General features: G+C 36.5%; 1 protein-coding gene across 6 annotated transcripts in view; it reads left to right on the plus strand.

Annotated features, from left to right (window-relative positions):
• Positions 1 to 24,379, plus strand: part of PIK3R1 (phosphoinositide-3-kinase regulatory subunit 1) — a 58,837-nt gene extending 34,458 nt beyond the window's left edge. For 4 of the 6 annotated variants that reach the window (XM_050330072.1, XM_050330069.1, XM_050330070.1 and 1 more), the window contains 12 exons: positions 1,161 to 1,289; positions 2,162 to 2,363; positions 2,559 to 2,638; positions 13,304 to 13,406; positions 14,090 to 14,188; positions 14,315 to 14,495; positions 14,958 to 15,083; positions 16,024 to 16,166; positions 16,438 to 16,614; positions 16,727 to 16,795; positions 19,098 to 19,268; positions 19,723 to 24,379. In XM_050330072.1, coding sequence (XP_050186029.1) covers positions 1,161 to 1,289; positions 2,162 to 2,363; positions 2,559 to 2,638; positions 13,304 to 13,406; positions 14,090 to 14,188; positions 14,315 to 14,495; positions 14,958 to 15,083; positions 16,024 to 16,166; positions 16,438 to 16,614; positions 16,727 to 16,795; positions 19,098 to 19,268; positions 19,723 to 19,912 — 1,670 coding nt within the window. In that variant the 3' untranslated portion in view covers positions 19,913 to 24,379. Of the gene's footprint in view, positions 1 to 1,160; positions 1,290 to 2,161; positions 2,364 to 2,558; positions 2,639 to 8,708; positions 9,079 to 11,203; positions 11,943 to 13,303; positions 13,407 to 14,089; positions 14,189 to 14,314; positions 14,496 to 14,957; positions 15,084 to 16,023; positions 16,167 to 16,437; positions 16,615 to 16,726; positions 16,796 to 19,097; positions 19,269 to 19,722 lie in introns of those variants that run through there. The other 2 variants (XM_050330074.1, XM_050330073.1) reach the window with 2 other exon arrangements.
• Positions 24,380 to 26,956: the final 2,577 nt, after the last annotated feature.

Consider the following 26,956-nt stretch of genomic DNA (forward strand, 5'->3'; position numbering starts at 1 on the left):
ATTCGGTGAGCAACAAAACTAATAAAAACTGTTTCTGAAGCATTTGTGGTTGGATTCTCTGACACATAATTGCTCTTGTAGAATTTATTCCCACACTGCAAGTTTTTTATCATCTGAAATATTCATGATGTCTCTTTTCTCATGCAAATTCTTTGGTCTCCAATAAGATTTGAGCAAATTTTTATTTAGGGGAAACAGAAAGGAGGTGGAGTAGCACTAAGTTTCTCACTACCCTCTCCTGGCTGCCTTATTTCACAGTATTTGTAGACGCACCACATATCTGATTTCCTCTACCTCCCTGTTCACTTTAGTTTAAACTGGCCAAATGGGTTCATGAGTTACTTTACAGAGGACCTGGCTAGCGTAGAATGTTGATCAGCATTAATGCCGCTAAATTCTTGAACCAAATATGGATCTTTTTGGAAACACTGAGGACTCTACTGTGCCAGAGTTTCATGTTTCAGGATGAACCCTAATCTAGGTCCTACTAAGGATTTCTATATTTTCCTAGTTTTGTTTTTACTGCTGATACTCCTTTATGTGACACTCCCAAACGTTATCCCAAGACATAACTATCCTTGAAGGGTATCAGGTTCTACAAGATAAATCCTAACAGCTGCATAAAACACCAAGCACAAGTTCTGCACGTGTATATTTGTTTCAACTTACTCACATAAATATTTACAGACTTGTAGCCCCAAGTTGTTAATCAAACTTTGTCATAATAGAAGTAGCTACCAGTAGAGAAGTGGCATTTGACCAAACCTTTGATTAATACTTACTTCTTACACAAAATATTTACACATAAAACAGAGAGAGACCTATTAAAAATATTCTGATGTTCCATTACATTTCCAACACGCAGCAAGTCACTATGTTACTCTGAGTTCAGCCTTGAACTGTATGTGGCAGAAGGCCACGTACAGCTGTGGAAGCCATTTGGTTCATCACATGCTAAAGGCCTGGACATGGTGTTGAACACCATATGTTGTTAGTCTCAAATACGTTTCTTGGTGTCTTACATTCTTTCTTATGAGTTGTCTCCCATAAACCAGATATAAGTTAGCAATTTTGGCTTATTATGAAGCTCTAATATAATGACCTTTGTATATTTTTTCCAGTTTCTAAAGTCTAAAAAGCATGTTGCTCTTTCCCTTTAGATGCCTCTTCATTAGATTTAGAGACATTTGATGTGCATACTTTATCAGATGTTCTCAAGAGGTATATTCTGGACCTGCCAAATCCCATCATTCCAGCAGCTGTTCGCAGTGACATTTCTGTAGCTCAAGGTATGATTATCACATTATTTCAAATGTCAAACAAAAAAGCTTTTATTAGAATTCTGAATATCTGGTGGTCCAACTGTCACTCACAGTACTGAGCAATGTGGCAACATCTCAGAAAACATGAATATCTTCACCACTTTTGATGAAAGCTGTTTCAATTTAGAACTAGACGTTACTCTGCATTTTTCGGTTACTTATTTATGTAAACATAATGGAAAATACAAGGGATTATACACTTCTCTTTGTTTTAGTAAGTAGAAATACTATAGAAGAACTAGGGGAAAAAATCAAGGACTTACCAGTATGCAGAAAGCTAATTTTTAACTTTTTATCAGTGCTGACAAAGTAAATATATTAGAGGTCATGGAGCGCTGTGTTACATTGGGAGTTGCAGATTATGAAGTGAGAAATACATGCATGTGAGATTCATCATCTACAGTGGTCATTTTAAACAAGTATGCCTTATAGTCTTTCAGCACGTGGGCCAAGTATTCTGTTATATATCTCAGGACAGGATATTGTTACTGGTAACCTTCAAAGTTAGAACAGCACCTGTGAGACTTATCTAGTGCATCTCTGCATTACCCAATCATGTGTAACGCTAAACACAAGACAGACTTCTACCAGTACGCTCTGAACATATTGCGGTTTTTACCAAAATGCATATCTGTTTCCATTCGACTTTTAAATACTTGTTCTTCACTCTGCTCTGAGCACCTTACTTTTTAAAAGACGAAAGAAATCTTACGGCACTAATGAAGGGCAGAATTATTTTCTTCTGTAAAACTGATGCTTCTAAAGGAGTCTCATCTAGTTTCATTTTACTTGAATGTTGCTGTGCTGATTTCAAGAGCCTTTTATCTGTTTGCTTGCAGAAGTACAGAGCTCAGAAGAGTATGCTCAGTTGCTGAAGAGACTCATCAGATCTCCAAATATACCTCCCCAATATTGGCTCACACTCCAGTATTTGCTCAAACATTTCCTCAGAGTTTGTCAAGCCTCCAGCAAAAATCTTTTGAATGCAAGGTCTCTGGCTGAAATTTTCAGCCCTCTGCTTTTCAGATTCCAGATCACAAGGTATGTGGGTCATCTTTATCATATTTTCTACTGCAAATATGGGTTAGTTATATACAAAAATAAGTTTAATTAAGTAATTTTCTGACCATATTTCTGACGTGAGGGCCTTGTGAATTTTTGCAATGTTATTTGAATAATTCTAAAGTAAACTTTTGCATTTCACCTAATTCTTACTGCCTAATCCATCTCTTGCAGCTCTGATAATACGGAACACCACATAAAAATCCTGGAAGCTTTAATCACAAGTGAATGGAATGAGAGACAGCCTGTACCAGGTAAAAAATATTTTTAATTTAAGTTATATACCACTCTTTGCTTAAATAATGAAATTCAACTTAAGAACAGTAAATAGTTTTTTTCTTTTTTAATAAAAATCAATGCAAAGCAAAAGTGTGCAATACAGAACTAAGTAGAAGTTGTTTGTCTGTTTTATGTGGTGAGCAACGTTTGTTTCATAAGAAATTGTCTTTTTCATTAAAATCATTTTAATAGCCATAGTTTGTACAGCCTTGGAACTTTATTTCGCTTTCAATAAACAGCAAATAGGAATTTGTAGTTTTTTAAGACTTGTAAACCAATAGAATGCCTATCCTACAGTGATGTAGTGGTTAATTCTGGAGGGTTTACAGAGCATTCAATTTACTCCTGGGTGAATTTTCTTAGAAATACTATACCCCATAGAGATATTGGAAGAAAGTAAAATTTCCCCATTTATTTAGATGTATATATATTTTAATCCTGATACTCAAAAGATTTATTTACTGGTATCAATATAAATATTGCAAAATATATTAAGAGCCCTCCAGGAATAGATAACACTTGCATTGATTCTGTAAGTTAGCATCTAATTTAGTCAACAAACAGTAAAACCCACCTCTAATTTATGCAAAATCACTGGGTTTGAATCAAATATTTGGTAAAAGCAAGGCGTAGTTGCTGACTATGTGCAAAGGAAATTATTAACGCAGGGAATTTTACATGTTAGCTGAAAGCAATTAATTTCACAGCTTATTTACAAAGAATATCTGAACAGAGGAGAGGGTGATGGTGAACAGAACACTGGACAACCTGTAGCTTTCCTACCTCTCTATTCAAAGTACAAAGTGAAGTTCATGGCAGTAGGATTTGTAGGGCTGCCTAATGTTTGAAAAGCTAGAGCACAGCAGCAGAAAAGTGCTTTATTTCCTGTATTTCAGGTAGGCACATTGTATAAACCCCTTCATCAGCTATTGAAGATTAACTTAAAATAGCTAATTTTTTTTTTCCTACTGCTTTGGTTGAAAGGCTTTTCTCATCTTGCCAGCTCTTATAGTTAAGAAACTTTCCCTAACATTTATTGTACATCCATTTTCAGCTAGTTTACACATATCTGGTTTTGTTACATTTTGTCAAAATAGTTAAGCGGGTATTTCCAGAACTCCCGAGTGTTTTTCTTCCTAAGTCTTCATAACTAGGAGAGTCCAAACTTTTAAATGACAATTCATCCTGTTTTAATAATCAGCAAATAGCTGCTAATTGATAAAGAATTATTTTCTTTGTCATACATTATAAGTCTTAAAAAGCAAAATAGATATTAAATCCTCCAATATGCTAATGCTAATAGCATTTGTATAGTTGTACATTTGCAAATGCTGTAGAGTATGTAAATAAACATGTCTAGAGGCACTGATTGGGAGGTTAAAAACATAAGGTTGACAGTTTATTAAGTTTTAAAGTAAGAATTTTATAAGTTGCAGTTAAGAGATCCCTTGTTTGCATTTCTGAGTTGCTTCATGTGAGGAAAGTATAAAAGTGAAAGGTGTTGATGTTAGAACTACTAATGAGGACAAGGAGTCTAGTCATCTTGAGAATATGATTAGGGTGATTGAAGAAATGTCCATCGGGTTTATAGCGTGTGACACTAACCATTAAAAATTATAATCAAACACCTAATTGTTTATAATATTACTTCTGCATTAATTAATATTTTAGATTGCAGTAATTTATTTTGAGGGTTCACCCTGGATTTTTCATGTGTTCTGTTACAAAACCAGGACTCCTTCCCTGTGCATTTCAATGTCCATCCTGTCTAGTGGAAAGTTTTTTTAGTAGAACATTTGCACATCTATTAATATGCCAACAAATAACTCAGGTAAAAATTTTCAGGCTTTGTAGTCTATGGTTAGCTAGCCTCTGCTGTTAAGCCTGTAAAGGGTTTGCATAATTTTCAAAAGTTGAATCTTCATATAATGTTCTGTAAATTTGCAGGACTAGGACATGAGTCCATTTTTCCACAGCAAAATCATTCACTGACCTGAACATCTGAAGTGATCTGTTTTTATAGTTCTCATAGAAGACTCTTAAGATGTGTTTTTCAGAATTGTCATCTTTGAGATTATTGTTTGTAGTGGCTTGATTTGTCATAAAGATTGTTTAGAAGCATTGTAATAAAAGGAAGATTCCAATAAAATATATCTTATTTGTCATACAACTGTTTTGAGAATTACAATCTTTAATAGAATTTTACAAGTGGAGAAGTTAAGTGGTTTTAAGCAGAAAGAATTTTACATGTTGAAAATAATGTCATGACAACTAAATGATAACAGGAAAGCCACTGCTGCCAGGTTTCTTCTCTTTTTCACAGGCTGGAGTGATGGCTTCCTGCTTTCTTACTTCTTTCTGTTAAGATGAGAACATTCTGTCTAAACAGGCTGTGCATGAAGTTTTAGTGGTATCTTATGCAGTACATATGTAGCGTTGGAGATAATGATCTGAATAGCAAGGAGATCTTTGCACAAATGTGGGGGTTCTTTCTTACTGCATCACCCACTAATTATTCTTCTTGCCTGGGAACAATAGAAAGAAAGCAACTGGACTAATATCTTACTGTATATTTAAATTAGTATCTTAAATTGGGCATCTTTAGTTGGACATATTTTAGCTAGAATGATGCTTTGCGTGCCGTAATTCAAAAAGAGGAAGTTACTTCTACACCTTTACTTGATTTATCACAGAACAATCAGATTGTTTTTTTTCCTGTTCGTCAGCAAACTCTGCATTTGTGAATTAGAGTAGTGCTTACTTCTACACAATAGTTAAAGTACTAAAGTTATAATACCTGTTCATAGAATCGTGGATTCTTGGTTAGCCGCGAAGAAAAAGTAATGTTGAAAGAAAAATAAGGCTGGAGAAAACTAGATCAGTTTTCTGATTCCTGTCTCCTTCTTCAAGTTTATCAGTACGAAAGCCCGAAGATGTTGTTGGGCAAGCAAGGTGATTTCCTATCCCATTTGAACACCCCAACTTGATGTACAGCTGCACAGGCTTTAATTTAAAGAGTAATGCTGATTTTTCAGTGAACAGCAAAGTACAAGTCTCTAAATATGTTATTCAAAACCTAGAAGAAAGCTTAATTGTAATAGATTTCAGCAAACAGTGCTGCTTATCCTGCAGAAGGCAATCAAGTGTCTTGTCTCACAGAATCTCATGGATTATCCAGAGTTGTGAAGATAAACACTGGAAAATAGTCTATATTAGGCTATATTTATAGGTATAGAAGACAGGAGGGTTATTTCAGTTGATTGTCTGGGATCATACAGGCTCCTGGCTTTCCTGTTTGGAGGAGGCCTGCCCTGGATGCAGATCTCAGAGTTGTCTGTGGGTCCCAGTAGGTGCTTGGGGCACTAATTTTGACACTAGTAGTGAGAAGGCAGGTCACACAGAGAAAGGTGGGGTGTTGGAAGAATTGGAAGGTGATTTTTCATGGGAAGTTCAGGGAGATGAGAGTCCTTGCTGCGGTTGGGGGTTGTTAAAGAGTGTGGAGGAGTTTTGGGTGTGTGAGATTAAGGTCTGTTTTAGGAAGGCAAAGAGTAAGGGGCATGTGGCGAGTGAGCAAGGGGATGTGGGGAACTGGTGAAAAGTAGAGGAAAAGCTATTGCAGAGGCAGGAAAGAGCTATCTGGTTGTATGGATGAATCAAAGCCTCTAATAGCCTGTGCACTGACTCAAGCTGAGATGCTTTCATCTCAGTTTATCCCAGTTTCTCAGGCTTGTACATAACGTTGTAAATAAATGCTCCAACTGTGAAATATTGTCGTTTTAAGACGGAAGAAGTAGGTTTTACTATTCAGAGGATCAAGAATTAATGAGGTAATAAGGCTGCCTTACAAGTAACTGCTCGCTTTTTGGGGATTAGGTGAAGATCATGGCAGTATCACCAAGGTGCAGACGTTTTACTTTTAGCTACACAGAATGTTAGCAAGGATGGGTAGCAGAACAGCTGGACTGGAGCAGTGTAAAGGCTGATCCAGTTCCTCTTAGAGTTAAACTCAGAGCTCCCCAAGACTGCTGCAGTGGTCAGGCTGAGACCATAGTCCAGTCAGTAGTGTCCTGGGGACATAAGCCAATGTGTAGGAGTGCCGTCCTTTTTCAGGACTTTTTTGCATTGGGCCACAGTCTTGGCTGGACTCTCAGCAGCACCGAGGGTGGTTTGGAGCACGCAGAAGGCAGTGTGTCCCAAGGAAAGCGAATGCCGCACGGCGGGGAGCGATATTGTGCGTCCTTGGTTCACCCAGTAGAGGGCTCCACTTCCGAGCTAATAAAAATCAGGCCTTACACCTGATCTAACCGAAAGCAAAATGTTTGGTTAACCACCGTACTTTGGATGCTGTACTGGTTTAAGTTTTGACACTAACCTGTACTTTATGTTTCTCGATACCTGCTTGGAAGTATTTGATAAAAGCTACTAGAATTCTCTACAGATTGATACGTGCATGTGTGTGGTTTTGTATGTAAGTATGTGTAACACATATGTCAAATCTGATCAGTTCTTTTCCTGCTTCAAACATAGAAAAAAATATGTTATCTTGATAGAAGAACACTGTGAGGGTAACTTCAAGTAATAATCTACTGCTGATTAAATGCACACCACTGAAGGTTTCAAAATCTAAATAAAAAGTTAAGACAGGGCAATATTTAAAAATATGAGTGTGTGCATCCCAGTAGCTTTTTTTGACAAGACACTCGATTCCCTTCTGTAGGATAACTAGGAACTCATTATCTCTGTGTGGATACCTGTGCTTTTCCAAAAGATTAAAAAATTCAGTGAGCCAGGTTTGGTTGTCTTTGCTCCTTTCAGAATATGCTTCTGCATTGTGGCCTTATAAACCAAGAAGTTTTCTCAACCCCTTCTGTAATTTTAACAGTAAAGAGGCATATCAGCTACAGTCTGAAGTTGGATTAGTTCAGAAACACATGTTTCCATCTCCACTTGAAGTAGGCTCAACCTTTAGACTCTGCTGCTTTAAATTATATTAAGAACTGACAATTGTTCAACTAGGCAAAGGCTAAAACTACAGAAGCAAGGGATTGTTACAGGTGAAGCTGATCTATCAACTGCAAAACATCAAAAATATACTGCAGATGTTTGGGATTTCATTATTAGGTACAAGTGATGTTTTGCAGCTTTAGGAATATTTCAGTGGGTGAAGTATTAGGGAGGCAAAAATTTTGATGCTATTTGGCTGCCATGAGCAATAAGAAGATCTGAAACAACACAGCTATTAGAAATTCTCACTATTTGCAACAAGGGGGAGGAAAATATTAATCCCCTTCTCTTTCTTTGAATGTGTCTGCTTCTCCTTTCACTTTGAATTTATTTCCTCATAGAAGTTTATCTGGCAAAGAAGGCAAAGGAGAGCAGGCTCTTCAATTGCTGCTCTGTTCCTTTAGCAAGTTTGGTCTCTACCAAACACTAAGACAATGTAAATAAATTTGACCTAAAACTCTTCCTTGTTGCCTTCCCAAAAAATGAACAATCTTACCTACTGGAAAACACCATGGATACAGATAGGTGTTTTTTGTAGTATTTTTATTTTACAGGAATTAGATAAAAAGCCTCACAGCATCAGACTAGGGTCTTGAAGCAGCACCTGTATTTGTGATCTAGCATAAGTGTGTAGGAGGTGATGCTGTATGTGCAAGCAGGCTATTTCGCTTGCGCGGGGCTGCTCCCAGAGATGCAGCTCTTTTCAAGGATAATTTTTATCCTCTTTTTTTTTCCCCAGTTAACCATTTCTTGTATTTTGTTGTTCATGGTGCTTTTCTCATCTTCAGTACTGCGTGCAGCAGTCAGTGCTAGAGACTATTTTAAGGCCTCTTACAATGGTCTTCTCATTTACTTAGCTAAAATGAGAAAGTTAGTCCTGCATTGGCCACTTGTTAGCTGATGACAACTTTTATTTTGAATCTAGGTCCCCTCCCCCACCTGAAACCCCTGGCTCAGCAAATATTTGAACCTGCCCAAGTTAATCATGAAGCTGAGATCTTTATCTGAGAGAGACATGCAAGCTACTGAGGGTGGTGGTTTTGGGTTTGTGTTTGTTTTTCTTTCCCCCCCACAGTGCTGAAGTCAGGTGCACTTTTTAATGATGAGCCAGAATAAGTGGATACCTTCTGCACAGCACAGAGCTTTAAGCAGTTAAGAAGAGAGAGAAGGCTTGGATTTTCTCACTGCATATTGCAGGTTTTTTAGGGATTTTTATGGATCATTGGTTGGAAAGAAGAGCAATCTCTTTTTCAGAATTTTTTTTCCTTCATTGCTTCAGAAAAGCTACCTAGTAAAAGGAGGTTTCGAGTGGTTTTTTTCTAAGACAGATTTTTATAAGAGGAAACCAATATTGGATTATATATTCTGACAGTATTACAAGGGCGATCATTTGCAATGCATAATTTACAAAGTAAGTGATTTTGAATTTCTGTGTGTGTTTTCTTCATCATCTTGTGAAAGTATCATAATGTAACTGATTACCAGGTAGAATTTTAATGGTCTTAAGACACATGAATTAAAGTACTTCAGTAACTTCTCCATGTTATATATGGAATGGGGAATAGCCTATCTGCCTCCTGTCTTTTCTTGCCTGCAGGCTAAGCTAGTCTGAGCTGAGCACTAACCTGACTATACAAGTTTGTTGAGTCCTAAATTTGACCACCAGTGAAACCCTAGTGAAATAGTTTTTCCTTAAAGTCTTTATTCAGTGGAATAAAATCTTACTGATCCCCCATGAGACCTAAATGCAGCAATGTACTCTTCATAGGAAATCTTTGTTGCTTAATTTAAATAATTACCTTGGCTACTCAACTGTCTGGGTAGCACGTGGGCTAAACCTCCAAGTTCAGTGTTTAGACTTGCGTGTGGGATGATTTTGAGTATCCTATTTCATTTTGGAAATGACAGGAATCTTTGGAACATATCTACTGTTATAAGTAAAATGAAACTGAGTTGAAATATAGTAATAAAAATTTATTGAAGATTAATAGAAAATGCAAATAAGCAAAACAGCATGCTGGGTGGCCGGGGAGATGCCTACTCCACTCACAGCGGCAGTAGGCAAAAACAGTAACTTTTATTCCCTTATCAGTTCCCCTCCCATTGTTACTTGTTGTCCTTCTATTGGATCTGAGTTTGCAGGTCTGGTTCTGGTTGGTTTCTTTGCAAGTCCGTTTTAGTTGCCAGGTGCTTTCCTATCCCTAGTTTCAATCAGTATCTGGTGCTTGAGGCCTAGTGTGCAGCCCAGTGCCCAGGCATCTCCAGATGTCCATCTTGGATACTCTGTATCATTCTCTCTCCTGACTCTTTGATTCTTGTCCTCCGTTTACTTTATGCTTGCTATGAGACAATAAGCTTTTTATAAAAGTAAGATACAAAAATATTTACTTAACAAGGCACAATAGTTTGTCTTTCTAGCTTAAGAAATGCAAGCTACATGCTTATCAGCTTACAATGCTGATAGATTAATGAACCATTCTACAACTTACAGTCTCCTAACCGTAACAGAACAGTGATTATAATAACATATATATAAGAATATAACATGCACTACAATTTAATGAGTAAATTTCTATTGCTACTAATTTGATGAGTAAATTTAACTATTACTGCTTATTACATCTACCTAAACTGGGAGAGTCTACCTCAGAATGAATTTAAGCTTCTTAATATATGAAGCAAACTAACATGCATCTTTTTCTATATATTCTGGTACTCTGCATACACTCTTACATGTTGAAGCTTGTCTGAAAGGGGTAACCTGCTGAGGGGCACAGGCACCCTGTTGAGGTGCAGGGTGGGAGGGGGAAGGGAGGCAGGGATTAACGTGTGAAGCATATATGGGAAGCATATAAATTGTGTTAATTTTTTTAATTAACATTTCTAAGATAGAGTACATTTCAATTGCTCCAGAATTTCTTACGATGCAGGCACAGATAGTTCTACAGCTAGTCTTTGTTGTGGTTATTTTCGGTCTCTGATTTTCTCCCCCTGTAGATTATAGCAAGTATAAAACATTCACAATACTTTACATAGCATTCTGCTTTGGAGTTAACAGTCTGTTCTGTGCACATTTCTTTCAAGAGATGGGAGAGAGTTACAGTCACTGATGGGGGGAGTTAAGATGGAATATTTCTAAATGGTAGGAGCATACTGATGATATAAAGTCAAGTAATGAAGGAGACACTGACAAGGGACTCTTGCTTTTAAAAGCAATTAACTTGATAAATATCTCAGTGAGAATAAGGTAGAGAAACCATTTGAAAATGCAGACTAAATCTTTTTGTATCCTGACAGATAGCAAAAACACTTTTAAAGATCTTGCTCAGTTTTGACTTTCTTCCATGTTTTCAGCAAATTTGTTAAGATTAAAATATTTGGGTTTTAGATTTCAAAATCAGTTAATCTAAATTGATTTGAACTGCATTTTATTACATAATGATAAGAGAGGAAGACATCTCCATAATAAGCACATTTTGTGTAATAATAACAGACCTACGTGCCCATTAAAATAATAGAAATCCACACAGGTTAAAAACATAATCTGTATTTCATTATGTGGAGATATATATATGTGTCTCTCTGTGTTTGTCTAAAATGAGTATGTAATGGACATACACAAAGTCCTGTTCTTTTCCCTTCTGCATCTTTAATATGTACAGTAGGTCCAGAATCCTTTTAAAGCTTTTTGAATGGTAAACTTCAGGCATCCAAGCTGGAGAATGCAACTGAGATGTGACTGACCTGCTTCTAAATGGAGCTACCCTCTGTGTGTGTGCGTGTGTGCAAGAGCTACATGCTGCAGCATATCAGCCTTTTGTCATCCTGCGAGGATTGGACTGTACCATGCTGCTAAGTCAGGAAAATGAGCTGGGAAGACGGGCACAGAGAGTCTCCTCACTCCTTTTGTGTGTAATACCAGGTTTATATTCCAGTTCTGCTAAATGTAGATTCTTTCCAAAACTGAAATCGTTTTAAGATTAATGTAGAGCAAAATGAGGAAGCAGGAGTGGTTTGGTGACATTATTTTGACATGATTGGCTGAGGATTATGATGTAATAGGTTACATTGCAGCCCCTTAAAGGTTTTAAAATGAATTCCAAGACACCATTACAAAGAAAGCTTGATTCTTTTCTTGTGTCTGAGCTTACTCAGTGAAACTCATACAAATGTACAATACTGTTTGGAATATGGAAGAACTGGATATAGAATATCCTAAGACAGATATAAGTTGTGGCACAGACTTGATGTTTTACATAGAAATGGATCCACCAGGTAAAACTGCAGTCTTATTATAGAAGACTTAATAATTTTTGTCTTTGCAATAGCTGCTGAAAAATTGTTACTGGATATGTAGGATTTCTTTACTTTGTTATTGACACATATATTATTTTTTTTCCTAAATTAGAAGGAAATTGTGGTTTAGTGCATGGTTGTAGTAATTAGAATCTTAACATATACCTGTCTGCTTATTTAATTGAATTTGTAATGAATTGATCTGTTTATAGTCTTTTTACATTATGTCACAGGTAGTTCTAGTCCTGCTATTATATCATTTAAGAAATTGCATTTCTTTTATTATTATTTTTGCTATCTCTGTTCCATACTGTACCTAAAAGGAGATGCTGTGGTAACACTCTCATTTCCTGAAATAGTGATTATAAATCATTGCTTTGGACTGTTTAAGGACAAACTTTTTTAAAATCTAGCAATATTAATTGAATACCTGTTATAGCATCATTTTTTTCATATTATATGAAAGTATTATGCTATCCTGATATTCATTACAACTTTAAAAACATTGTCTTTTGAGTCTGGTCATACTATACAGGACAGGAATGATGTACTTACTGGAGAACTGAATGAGCTGAGTTGTTCTTTAATGCTGATTCCAATGTAGTCCCCCTTGTTACAAAGTCAGTGCTGCAATATTTTCTCTGGCACCCACAGGTATACGTATGTAGCTTTGACATTGAGAAAAGGGGGATGTGGCTTTTAATCAGTCCCGGTATTTGAACACAATTTATTCTGTAGCATAATATTAACACAAGAGATATTTTCCTTTTTTTCTTTTTTTTCTTTTTTTTTTCTTTTTTTTCTTTTTTTTTTGCATATCATTGCACAGAATGCTGGACCATCACAAAAAGCCAATTCTTTTTCAAATATACAGTATTGCTGTGGGTTTGTGTTTTTTATTACTCAACTTCTAGGTAAGGAAGCAGCAAAATTTGTCTAAGATCATTACATAGGAGGATAAAAAAAATTTGTCATGTTTTATTATTTGTGTTCACCTGAAGGTAGTGAAAGAAGGTAAAAGTAAACTTAAGATTTTTTTTCTCAAATTCTTTCTTCACAGGGGGAGGAGGTGAGTTTACCGTTATATTTTTCTTAAAATACATTATTACAAGAGTAACAGTTTTTTGAAACAGTACAACTTTATTTTGAATTATTTTGTTTTCAGTACAGTATCTTGATTCCTCTAATGTCTTTTAAAAATTGTTAGTGATGGAGAACTCTCTTTGTTTTTTTCCTCATTCATAGAATCATAGAATTCATGTAGTAACATGTGATTTCAAGGAATATATGGTCATGTTCTCACTGACTTATAATCAACTTTTCTCCCCTTTCATTTGCAGCCCTGCCTCCTAAGCCACCAAAACCTAATACTGTAACTAACAATAGCATGAATAACAGCATGTCATTACAAGACGCGGAATGGTACTGGGGAGATATCTCAAGGTAAGTCAGCTCAAGACATGTATTTCTTATATTTGGCTTGATGTTCTTGCTGTGCTATTCTGTGTATGTATATGTATTATCCTTCAAGTCTAAAAAATTTAGAATGATAAGAGCCATTTTTAGGATATTTTCCAACACAAACATATTACAGCTGGTTTTATTCCAAACATGACTAAAAAGTTACTGGTAGTCAGTTAGAATGTAGTATGCAAAATGATTGTTCTGTTACTTTGAGATAGCTATATGAAACATTAGCATGAAAGGACAGCAGCAAGAAATAAATATTCTCTTGTCTTTCATCTAAAACCTCAACTGTAGGCATAAAAGTTAACAAATCAGACTAACAAGTGCCATATATTAGCAACATTTTTAACTGTACTATATATAGGTACATTAGGCCAGCACTGGCTGCTCCAATTGTACAGGCTTGTATGAACAAGCAGAAAGATCTTTGTATGAATAATAATTTTGTCCAGCAGTATGAGGACATAGTGTGCCATTTTTATATCCCAGTTTTCTCCAGCAACTTTAAATGAGCTATTGGATAATTGTATTTATTAATATGGAGATCTAGAAGGCTTCTAAAACCCACCTGTTCTAAAGCAGAAGAATTTAGGGCACAGTGAGAGAATAAATGTGTGAGAAGTAACTGAAATGATTGGTTGCTTTTGCTTTCATTTTAGGGAAGAAGTAAATGAGAAGCTTCGAGACACTGCTGATGGTACCTTTTTGGTACGAGATGCTTCAACCAAAATGCATGGGGACTACACACTTACTCTAAGGTGAGATTAGTTACACTAGATCTATAATATTTGATAGTAAAGTGCAATAACTACATTTAATGTACAGCGTGCTTTAGGAAGTAGTACTTGAAGTATGCCTAACTTTTCAACATACTGTATTTGCAGGAAAGGAGGAAATAACAAATTAATCAAAATTTTTCATCGAGATGGAAAATATGGTTTTTCTGACCCACTAACTTTCAACTCTGTGGTTGAGCTAATAAACCACTACCGGAATGAATCTCTAGCCCAGTATAATCCTAAACTGGATGTAAAATTACTATATCCTGTATCTAAGTACCAGCAGGTAATTTAGTCTATTTTCTTTGTGTTTCACTTAAATACAGAGAAATTACTGCAGGCTGAGAAGTCATTTATCATTAAGAATTTCAGTTCTGTGAATGTGTGAAAAAATAAAGTGTGTAAAACCTGATATTTTTGTTTAAAACATATTTCACACTTTGCATGTAAATTTGAAAATTTAAATACTGCGGATACATTATTAAGAAATAAACATCTTAGTAAATATCCCATTCAATGATAAAATATATAATTTTCACTATAAAGCTAAACACTTGCAATAAAAATTTTCTTTTTATCATTAATTTCTCATTTGCATGTTATGCATTTAGTATTATCTCTGCATTGAAGAAAGAGGAATCACATTTCCATGTAATTATCCAGGCATTTTTAAGTAGTTTTATCTGGAAAATCTCTGCAATACAGTTGTTTCATTATGGAATATCTTTCTTTCTGCTCATTATTCCAGGATCAGGTTGTAAAGGAGGATAGCATTGAAGCAGTGGGAAAGAAATTACATGAATATAATACCCAGTTCCAAGAAAAAAGCAGAGAATATGACAGACTCTATGAAGACTACACAAGAACATCTCAGGTGAGCTATATTTGAACCAAAGGGAGAGGAGAAGACTTTGTAGATTTTAAAAAATATTATTGTGAATTCTTGGTGCCATCTTTCTACTCCTCCTTTCTACCACCACTGCCAGTGCCCTGATACGCTCGCTCAGAATAGTACAATTGCTTGCTTGTGTTTGAACAGCCATCACCTGTAAACTTAACCACCTTGTGCTCAAGTCTGACAACTCCATCCAAAGCAAGTGCATAACTACCTGGATTTACCAGCACTTTTGCTCATCAAGCTGAGTTATGGTTTTCAAGGCATGTTTGCAAGGAAGCATTGCATTTTATTATTAGTTTTTGAAAGGTCTGATTTACGTGTGCAGGATAGAGAGATGATGTGTGTAGACACAGTGCAGGAATGAAAAGCCACCTCTGTCCTTCTTTCAGCTTAATCAATTATTAGCCACATCTTGAAGTGCCAGTGAATTAGTGTGGCTTTACAGATTCAGAATCAAGACTGCTTCTTGAAATGTGCAGGAAATAAACCTAAAAATAATTGAAGAAAAGTGGAGAACTTCTGGCAACTTTAATTTGAATGACTTGACTGTCAGCTGGGTACGTAGTGGCAGGACAGGCTAGATGATCTCCTGAGACCTGTTCAGGCCAGTATCTTACACCTTTATTTCAGAAAGCCATCTGTACCTCTAAGGACATTAGTTGATGCAAAGGGTAAAGGGTACTACCATACTGCTCCAAGCATCACAAATAAAATTCATTTATACAAAGCAAAGATTGTAACTGGTTCTTTTTCTAGCAGTTCTACTTTCTTGATAAACCTCACTATGGAATGCCTTTTTGGTAAAAAGATATTGAAGTCTTGTTTTACAACATACTGAAGTGTTTCTGTGATAGAAGCCAATAAATTTTCTGCTTTTGTCTGATATCAACTGTAACAACAATTACTTTATTTTCAGGAAATTCAAATGAAAAGAACAGCTATTGAGGCATTTAATGAAACAATAAAAATATTCGAAGAGCAGTGCCAAACTCAAGAAAGATACAGTAAGGAGTACATTGAAAAATTTAAACGGGAAGGAAATGAAAAAGAAATACAGAGGTTAGTATTTGGGTTTGCATATCAAATTGTGTGATTTTTGAAAAAACAAACTGCCAAGTATAGGTGTGCCTGAAACTGAAGCAAGATGACAAGTTTAAAGTTGTTCAGTTGTAAGCAAAGAAGCCTCAAATAGGGTACATGTGAACTTGTGAAATATTTAGCTACATCTAGAGAAATAATCTGTTCTCTTATATGTCTACACATCTAAATAGCAGATTATAAAGTTATGAGGAAGAGATCAGAGTTTAACCTACCACATTATTCCATCCAGAATTATGCACAACTATGAAAAACTGAAGTCTCGGATAAGTGAAATTGTGGACAGCAGGCGTAGATTAGAAGAAGATTTAAAGAAGCAAGCAGCTGAATATAGAGAGATAGACAAGCGTATGAACAGCATTAAGCCAGACCTCATACAGCTGAGGAAGACCAGAGATCAGTACTTGATGTGAGTATCATGAATTAAAAAATTGGAGTTTAAGTTGTTTGTTTTTTTTTTTTATTTAATGGTATCCAACTTTTGTGACTAAAAATTAATTTTATTTACAATTATTGTCCAGGTGGCTGACTCAAAAAGGTGTTCGGCAAAAGAAGCTAAATGAATGGCTTGGAAATGAAAATGCAGAAGAGTAAGTATTGAAAGTCTTAAATATTTCTGGTTTTTCAAATCATCTTACGCAGAAGTGAGATAAAGCATATTTAATTCTTGGACCACACAGAGGAAATCTCAAGCCTACTAAAAATGCACACTGTTAAGACATGACAGCTTACATGATGTAAGTATTGGAAAGGATGCTGTCTCACTCCCTACTCCATTTTTTCAGGAAGTGTATAATCAAGTTACTATAGCAAAGCACTGAAATGTAACCTGTGTCTTTATTCTTACCAACAAAATTAAGTTCATGAGGTGTTAGTACCTTAGAGAGATGTGATATGGATTAATAAATTGTTCAGAAGGTCTCTTAGGCATGAGCAGCCTTTTTTTGAATTTCTGCTGTTGGTACCACATTCTTAGCTCCTGTAGTTGTACCCACATATCACATTACTGTTGGAGATGATAAATTTGTATATGCTGAGGAGTGGTCCTTCTCTGGTTTTGTGGTCTATTTAATTTTTCCAGAAAATGTATAGTATTCTGTCATTTCAAGCAATTTAGTATACTATAGTTTATGACGGGGCTAGGCTAATAAATGCATTTCATTTCATTCCTGGAAAAAAAGCAAAAAGCACTTGGGTTTTGTGAACATGGACCAAATTTTAACAAAAGCAGGACACAAAATAATATCTGAAGTGTAATAACAGTGAAGAATGAACAGATAGAAAATGAAAGTTGTCTCAGTAATATTTGTACAAACATTTTCTGCCTATGTAGTTTCTTGTGCATGCCTTTTATACTGCTTGGTTAGATATACAACAAAAGCAGCAGACTGACAATGACTCTTTAGTGGTTTTACATTCTAGCCTTGTCCCCATCTATTTTAATTTGGCTTGGTTTATTGAGTCTGTTATCCCAGGAATTGTGTTTATCTGCTGTGGTAGAAGCAGGAGATAAAAATGATGTACATGTTTTAAAGCCATGTTGTTTTCTGAGTCTTAGGACAATTCAAAGATGATATGATGTAAAATATGTAGGCACCTGTTCCCAGAAGTACTCCTATTACTTAAACAGTAGAGAAAGAATAATGCCACACCATGGCTTTAGTGTAGCATCAAAATAGTAAATGAAACTGCTTAAAGAACATCTTCCTTTTCTCTCACTCTGTGAATCTCCCTGCCAGCGATTCTGGTAACTGCTGAAAAATTGAACTTTTGATTACTCTTTTTCTGAAGTTGTAATGCAGAAAAAAAGCCGAACAGCAATATAATGAACAAGATAAAAAACAGGAATTACTCTCTCTAGATTGAAAATAGAGCCACTACTGAATGTATTTGACTATCATGCAGGTCAGAAGAGTATAAGGGACCTGAAGAGAGTGTTACCTGAAACAGAAGAACCCTTTTTCTTCATGAAAATTGAATGCTGTGTGAGATTGTTGATTTCTGTAGACTATGCCGAGTATCTTCAGAGCGACAGAATCATGGATGAGTGAGAGGTCATCTTTTCATAAAACAAGAAAAGCTAATTAAAAACCTATTACAGAGAGAATAAATGCATTATCCAAACACAGACTGAGTGCAAGCTGATCAGGAGAGGCGGGACCCACCAGTACAGGCTGCTAGGGAAATGGGGAGCTCTGGAGCTGCACAATACCGAAGTGATGTCCACAAAGCCAAATCAGATGCATCTTCTTTCATGGTGGGCTACAGAGGGCTCTCTGTAACTCTGAAACAGCTGTATACTCAGTAGCTGATTTGGTAGAAAAGACCCTGTATTATATGCTCTTCTCATAATCTGCTTGATAAGGAGAAAGAGAGAAAGCACTCTACTACTGCACCCTTTCCACAAAATCACCTACCCTATAAATAATTATTCTGTCTACCTGTACAACTGCTCAAAGCTTCTTCAAGCAGCAGCTGTAGTTGATATATTACATGATTTTTCATTGCTGACCAAGTGTTCCGATCTTTGGAAATCAAGCTGACTCAGAGGGTATTGATTTTGTTGGGCTTGCTATTTACCAAAATAGCGAGCAATGGTAGCACTGGAGTGCTCGCAGCAGGTTCTGAAAAAAAACACAGCATCCTTTTATATTCTTCAGATTTACATGAGTGTTCTTCAAAGAAATAAGAAACAGAGCTTATGTTTTAGTTTTATTCAGTGGTTTGAACAGTGCAATATTACTTGGTTTACATTTCTAGTGCCAGGGAGGCACTGGACTAGCCACTGATTTTTTTTTCTATTTTGTAAGTAATATGAAATGGAGACTACTTAATTAATGGATTTTGCTCTGCTATGTGTTTCACAAACACATTTTTTTCCAATTTTGGCAGCCAATACTCTATGGTAGAAGATGATGAGGACTTGCCCCATCATGATGAGAGAACTTGGAATGTGGGAAATATCAATAGAAGCCAAGCTGAAAATCTGCTGCGAGGAAAGCGAGATGGAACATTCCTTGTTCGAGAGAGCAGCAAACAAGGCTGCTATGCCTGCTCTGTTGTGTATGTATCCTAATTTGTGGATGATGTAACCAACATTTGAGGGGCCTACCTCGAACTTGGGGCAGACGGACACTTGCATATGCATAATTCCTGTTGGACCTTTGGGCTTAGAAGCACGTCAGCAAGTCCTGAGGCCATTCTCTTTGCTGCTCCATTTCCTACACAGCTCCAAGCTGTACCACTCCCACAGATAAGCCTCACTCAGAAGGGAAACAAAAGTACAGGTGTACTCCTTTCAGTGCAGCTGCTAAGTCCTACCTTTCTCCCGCCTCCCTAAGGCTGCATGACAGTTGCGAATTTGGACTAAACCCAGGTTTTTACCATTATCTCACCACAGAAGAGAGGAATTCTATATACTGACTAGCATCTTAGGATTTATTACCAATACCTTATTTTCTCTCTCAGTGTTACTGTACTCACAAATTAAAAACTGGTTGTTTTTCTTCCTTTTTAGGGTGGATGGAGAAGTAAAGCACTGTGTGATAAACAAAACACCCACTGGGTATGGATTTGCAGAGCCATATAACTTGTACAACTCGCTCAAAGAACTGGTACTACATTATCAACACACATCACTTGTGCAGCACAATGACTCTCTCAATGTCACGCTAGCCTACCCAGTATATGCACAGCAGAGGCGATGAACATCTTAGTACTGCGGGTTGTTTGTTTTTTTCTAAAGAAATGATTTGACAACACTGAGGCCTCTGGAGAGAAAAGGCTCCTTCAGCTTTACTCAAGAATTTGTATCAAAACTATCTGTCTTCAGACATGACTAGAGATTTCCTTCTCAACTGCAGTGGGAGAGATCACAGTAGTAAGCTGTGAATGTATGTTTATAATCTGAAGTGCTTTTTGGTTTTTTTGTAATTAAGAAAATTAAAACACGAGAAAAATCCAAACCTGATCTCCCTGCAGGGACATAGAAGCCTTTAAGCATGGTGCTTGTTTACGACCACTTCTGAAGCTTTACCAGCTAGAACATTGGATTATCCAGGCACAAGGTATAAGAGGTCTGTGTCATTCAGTTATTGGAATTTCATGGTCACAACCTGATTTGGAATGGTGTTTCTGCACTCAGTGGATCCAGACATACAGCATTGTGGATTTTTTTGGTTTTAAGTGAATGATATGTAGCAGAATGAATGGCACTTTCATTTCTAAGGGACACTTTAAAAGGACTTCAGTTACAGTATGTTGTTCAGAGTAACTGTAATAGCAAAGTGCCAGGAAGTGTTTTGTTTAGATGATTAAAAATCCTGGTTTAAGAATATATTTAAGACTGAAGAAAACAGGACTTTCAGTGGCATACAGTGTATAATAATGTACATAGTACTGGGTGACTAACTATCATTTATGGAAACTGTCAATACCAGACTTCTTCTTTTTTCCCTCTTCTGTTTGCTGAAAGCTGAGTTCTTAGACCATGCTATGCAATACTGAATTTTCTTTAGGCTGTAGTCTTCTTTCAAGCATATCTACAGGCTTCTTTTTCTTTCTTGTTTCCTTGTCTTCTTTTTTTTGTTATTTCTTTTGCCTGAGAATATTTTTCCTGATTATTTTTTGTTACTGATTTTCTTGTTTGTTTGTTTGTTTGTTTGTTTTACGGGGCTTGCTTTTTTTTTGAGAGGTTTTTTTTGGTGTGTTGTTTTTTTTTTAATGTACAGGAAGTCAGCAAGAGCTGGCTTGAGAATTAAAACTATTAAATATTTTACAATTTTCTTTAGAAAAATAGAATATTGAGCTACTAGCTCGAAGTTTAAAAGTTCATAAAATTTTTTTGACTACATATTTTGTTGGGCAGTGCCTGGAAAGCTTCAAAGCTGCTTTATTCAATAAAAAAAATTCAATATATGAACATTACGAAATATCACTGAGTCCAACAATACTGTTTCAGAGATATCTTTAGAATACGGTACCATGCTACATTTGCTTCTTGAAGCATTTGAACTTTTGTCACAATTGTCTTTGTCTTTGAAAGACAAAAAAAATAGTGTATCCTTCCTTGATAGTGACTGCAGAAAAAATGGGGATATTTAGCTACTGCAGTGTAGAGTGTAGATAGTTTGGATCTCAGAATGAATCCACCTCTCACAGTAAATAAATGACTTCTTGACCTGTGGCAGAATTTTTGTCAGCCTGTAAAGGTATTTTCATTTCATATGAAGGAAATTTCTCTAATTGTTGCCTAGGGGCTTTTTTGTATTAGTATTGTGGGGGAAAAGAGCTTCCACCTCTACTGAGAATGTTTGGATACAATATAGAGCTAATTAAGGCTGGAAAATGTCTTTTTTTTTTGAAAATGATTAGGCTACGATACTTGCTTTCAGAAGTTTGTAGGCTGAGGAAGTATCAAAGTGAACAGTTCCATAATTTCAAAACATCAGAGACTTACAGAATTATGGTTCAGTCAAAACAAATACATGAATCCTACTAAACCAGATTTATTAGTAATTCTGGGATAATTCACTGTCTGTGGTTTGCAATGGTTATTTATTGTCCTGACCACTGACAAAACATTGCAGATTGGTAAAGTAACGAACTTCAGAGAAATCTTGGAAAATATTTGACTAATATGAATTTATTCTAGCCCCGAGAGTACAAAAGGCGATACTCATTACTATTAAAGAGAGTTGCGCACACAATCAGAAGAGCAAGACCCATGGAGTTCTCCCATAATAGCTCTGGTTTAGAGATACTTGTGTTTTATTTCAGAATATGCAGGGCTTTATAAGCTTTTGGAAATAATAAGAGGAAATTTGCTGGTCTCCAATGATCTTTACATTATCATTTCATTTTCAAATTGTTACTTCGGTTCTGAGGCTGTAAGGCTTTTGATTTTATTTTGATTTTGTGCTCCTTTTTTTTGGTGGGTTCTCTTTGCTTTCCTATAGGTGTATATTTTCTTACTAGAATTTATATCAGGAAACACGATTCAACAAATATCAATGTTTCATGATTGTCATCACTTAGAAAATTATTCTGAATATTTTTCCTGAATAGAAGTAGACTCTTCATCCCTTCCTTTCCCATCCCTTCCCTTCCTCATTCCACCCTCTCTTCAGGCCTGTAGGACCATGTAAATTTGGTATGCTAATAACTGGTTTTTACTGTGAAAAGCACCAACAATTACTCTAGCATGTTAGTTATACTACTGGGCTTGAAGTTACAGATTAGTTCAATATACAGCAGTTTAACACTTGTAGCAATCCAAGATATTCTTTGGACATATATTAATTTCTGAATGTTAAATATTTTAAGAGTAAAATTGTATTTTTTTTCTCTGTAGGCAAAATATATGTAATCTGAATTGATGTTTCACATAGCATTTGTCAAGAAATTTATCATAGTTAAGGTATTTGGATCTAATTTTCCTCATATTAAGAAAACCCCTGCTATGTCAGTGGACCATATCCTTAGCATGCCCAGCCCCGTATGGAACATAATTCCATACTGTATGGAAACATAATTCCAGTTTGCTGTGCAACTTCTCTTCATGTGTGGCTGTAGCAGAAAAAAAAAAATAGTGCGTATGAGATTTGGCACTTGCTTTTCTTGCACAAGCAACAATGAGAAATAAGTACTATGTTGTAAGGATGAGTGCTTAGGGCTTCTTAAAGGGATGTTCTACCTACGGAAGGTCTATGCAATTTGCAGGGATCAGTTAACACCCTCAAATTTGCATGAGTACGTTTTCTTTGGTACTTACGTATTGTGTGGCCTCTTCATTTCTCTCCCTCCTTAATGCACAGAGCTAAATCCTACCAAAGGTCCTATTCACTGCAGAGTTTTTTGTCTTTAATGTACCATATTGTTCACTCCAGTTTTGATTTGATCTCAAAACAGACTACTATATACAGGAAAAAAAAAAGCATGGGGATATAACTGAAGAAACACAGTGGTTTTTTTCTGTACTTCTGTTGATGTGTAGCTTTTTCATCTAATATAATATATAGAAGGGGCTTGTTTTGTTGGGGGGGGAATTTTTTGTTTTGTTTTAAATTCCTGAGGTAGGCTGCACTGCAGCATCTCTTTCACAAGGCCTTTGAAAGGTATGAGGCATAGCAAAGAGAACCAAAACTCCCAAGCAAAATTAGTAGTTTCTGATCTACTTAGGTTGAAATTTGAATTTGGAGGTTGGCGATATGTATCTGCACGTACGGGTGTACACTTGCTGTGTTTATGTGTGAACAGGTCCCAGTATAGGTGCATTTTCACCTTTCATTCAGAACATGATCATTTTGCTGAATTCAGTAAGCGATATCATTAACTTTGTTTAAAGGTGTGTACATGCACACTAGACCTTTGTGGGTGCAGCATGTTTCCAGATACAGTTAGAAAACTGAATTTCCATGTTGTTGGATAGTTTCTTAAAAAAGCAAAAAAAAATGGGGAAAAAAAAAAAAGGCAAGCTTGTCTGTATGGTTCCGTTATCTAAGAAATTTTGTCAAACAATCTGTAAAACCAAATCTTCAGCTTTTTTATTTGGTGTCAACTGTTCTGTAGTGAAGAAATGGCTTTGTTTTGTAATTGCCTATGAAGTAATAGTGCTTGGGAAAACATTCAGATGCTTCAAATGAGGAAAACTTATGTCGATTTTCACACAGTGCTTTTGCTATGCATGGTATTAAGTTGGGAAAGTGAATCCTGATACTAGGTTTTTTCAGGGTCACTTTAGAAATGGGCAGCTCAAAGCACAATGCCTCCCATGGGACAAGGCTCTAAAGTGCAACATTTTATGTAGAATCCTGTTGTACTTACTGCAGTTGAGACTAAACTGTGGGAATTGGTAACATTACCTTGCCCTTGTCCTGATGAGATTGCATTAGCTGCCCAAAATGCTGCTATTTTTTTTTTATTCTTTTTTTTTTAAATAAAACTCTGTTCTGTTAAATGTCTTCGAAACATTAAAATTACTTCGGTTTAAAATTGTCTTTGAGGAGATGAAGGGTAAACCAAATTGTAAATTGCCTTTACAAGGCAACAGTGAAAACATGCCTCCTTCAAGTTTTGTTCAAGCTGTAGAGTTCATGGAGCTGTGTCTTGTTTTTGAGTTACTTTAAAAATTGTAATAAGTCGTCAAGCAGAATAAAGGTTGTTTTGAAACTGTATTTCAGTTGTTGAGGCTTTAGTAAGGACTGTGATGTCTCTTTACCAGCATCCTTGGGTAAATCTTCCTGTCTGTATGTGGCCTTCTTTGAAAATGATACCCAAATGCTCATATTATTAGAGTGAACTAGGAAAAAATAGTTTTAGCAGATTCTCAGCCATCCTATATCTTGAACTGAATGGGGTTGTTTGGGTAACTCCAAAATAATCTCCTGCCAAAACAGTGTCAATCTGCTCATCTCATAATATTTCAAAAGCAGTACAATACTCATGATCTGTGATCTGCCTTCTACAGTGTACTGTTTGCTTTGAGTCCATTCATATCGTCCCACAAAAGAGGTCCTCCGGATAAGTCAGCCAGCCACTCTGGAAGCAGAAGGAGATTCCTATTCACATTCTGTACAAAGTTTCCATTCCAAAATTTGCTCACATTTTGCTCACACTAATCTCTAAATGCCTTTGACTGAAGTACTCAGGTAGCATGGACTTGAAATAATGTTTAATAATCACAACATTGTCACTGGCCCTTAGAGATTCTTACAAGAAACTTAGATTAAGGATTATTATCATATTGTTACCCTGCTTCATAGAAAGTGGGGTTAGATCTCCAATGCATGTATCTGTCACAGTGTTTCTGTTAGTAAGCTGATTCTTTCATACAGATGCTGAGTTTTTCTTGTTCCTGTCCCCTGAACCAATGCTGAGGAACACAAATGGCTGAGCTATAGAGTCAACATCTAAAAATAAGGTGAACTGGGTGGTAAATTATGCATTGTCCACCATCATCTGTTGGAGAGAAATTAAGACTGATGGATCATAATCTGCAGAAGTCTATGAACCAGGAGATTTCTTGCCTGTATCATACATTGCAGAGAAATCACTCTTGGAAGACTGAAAAAGTAGTTTGCAAAAATGTTGTTCTATTTTTGCTGTCTGCAGGGTAACACTCCCCCACTTTCCCTCTCTCTACTTTCTTGCTAAGCTCTGATGGTCATACAATCATAGGAAACATGAAAGACTGCTTCAATCTATCTTTGTGCAGCTACAAGTGGGTGTAATATTTTTAAAGGATTATGAGTGCTCATCATGGATTTTGGTTTTTTCCTCCCCAAGTCGCTTGACTCATGCAAAGTCATGTGCGAGTAACTTCACACAATTCTTTTTGTCTGAGCTGTGACTTCTAAGAAGGAAGAGAAAATTAAAAAACTCATTGTCATATTCTGAGTGGCTCTTCGTGTACCAACACTGGTACTCCCTGGGCTGCAGATGGGGGCAGCTGGGCACAGAATGGCAGGGGCAAAGTGAGCAGCACTGCGGGAGCCCCGGGCCACCTCTCGCTGACCGTAATAGCTTCCCCTCCTATCCACCATGGAGAAGAACCCCTTTTGTTCACATGGAGACCCTTTTGAGATGATTACCATCAGGATTCATCTACCATTTACCACAGGGGCCCAATTCCCTCATTTAGAGTGTGCAGACTGGGGAAATGGCAAACAACAGGGCCTTGCCAGTATCCCGGAATGAAAAGAAGGCTAAAAATAAGTGGGTCTGCTTTCCCTGCAGGACACCTTGCAAGAAAGTGGGATCAGACATGATTCTAGACAGATGTGGGCTGTGTGAGAGGCACTAGGCCTTTCCCATCTCCTCTGAAAGAACAGAAAGCAGGAACTGTGAGAGCATTGCTGAGGACACAGTTCTGGTGTATCTTTTTTTTAATCCCTTTGAGGGCCTATGTCCTGAAATACATAGACCACCAAAAATAGAAATTCTTCAGGACCTTCTGGATAAACAGATATTGATTGATCAGCTGCTATTCAAACAACGGGTAATCTTTGCAAAAGGACTAGCCTTTTGACCTCTGATCAAGCAATCAGATAACCAGAAACATCCTGATAGTTCTTTGAAAAAGCAGGGGTTTATCCATGGTTGTAGCAGGCCTTGTGTCCTGCCAGAATGGCATTGCAAGGACGTTGCTTGTACCATTCTGTCCTCTATGAAAAAATTATCTTTGCACAGTAAAAAAGGAGGCATTTAGGACCACTGATTTTAATGTGCAAATACTTACACGTGTAAAATTTAACAGGTAGCACACAAAAGGATCTAAAACCTGTCATCCTCAGCTCTTTGAACAAAAAAATACAAAACTGGACACAAATATAGTTAATTCAGATGATGTTGTGTGTCTCATATTCTTTTTCATTAGAAGACCATAGCCTGAGAAGAAAGATAATGAGTTCATACCTGAGAGCATTTTATCCTCTATAAATCCTCTATAAATGTTTATTTTCGACATGGTTAATTTTATTTTTTTCACAAATCTTGTGCTTGGAATAAAACAAATATTGTTGGATTAATCCTTTTCCTATTTTTTTCTTTATGGGGTAACTACTAGAAGTCCTTCAGCAGTGTTGTCCATGGAGTGTTAGGTGAAACAGACACACTGAGAGTCAATGTTTGGTGGTGACCTTCCCACAGGGAATCACGTGTCTGGACTGTATGGCAGGGTGGTCCTTCACAGCTGCCTGTCCAGCACTCAAGGCAGTGATTCAGATTGCTTTCACGTGCATTCATGCCTGTCA

Source organism: Myiozetetes cayanensis, unplaced genomic scaffold (assembly GCF_022539395.1).
Source record: "Myiozetetes cayanensis isolate MyiCay16 unplaced genomic scaffold, myiCay2020 scf4, whole genome shotgun sequence".
Taxonomy (NCBI): domain Eukaryota; kingdom Metazoa; phylum Chordata; class Aves; order Passeriformes; family Tyrannidae; genus Myiozetetes; species Myiozetetes cayanensis.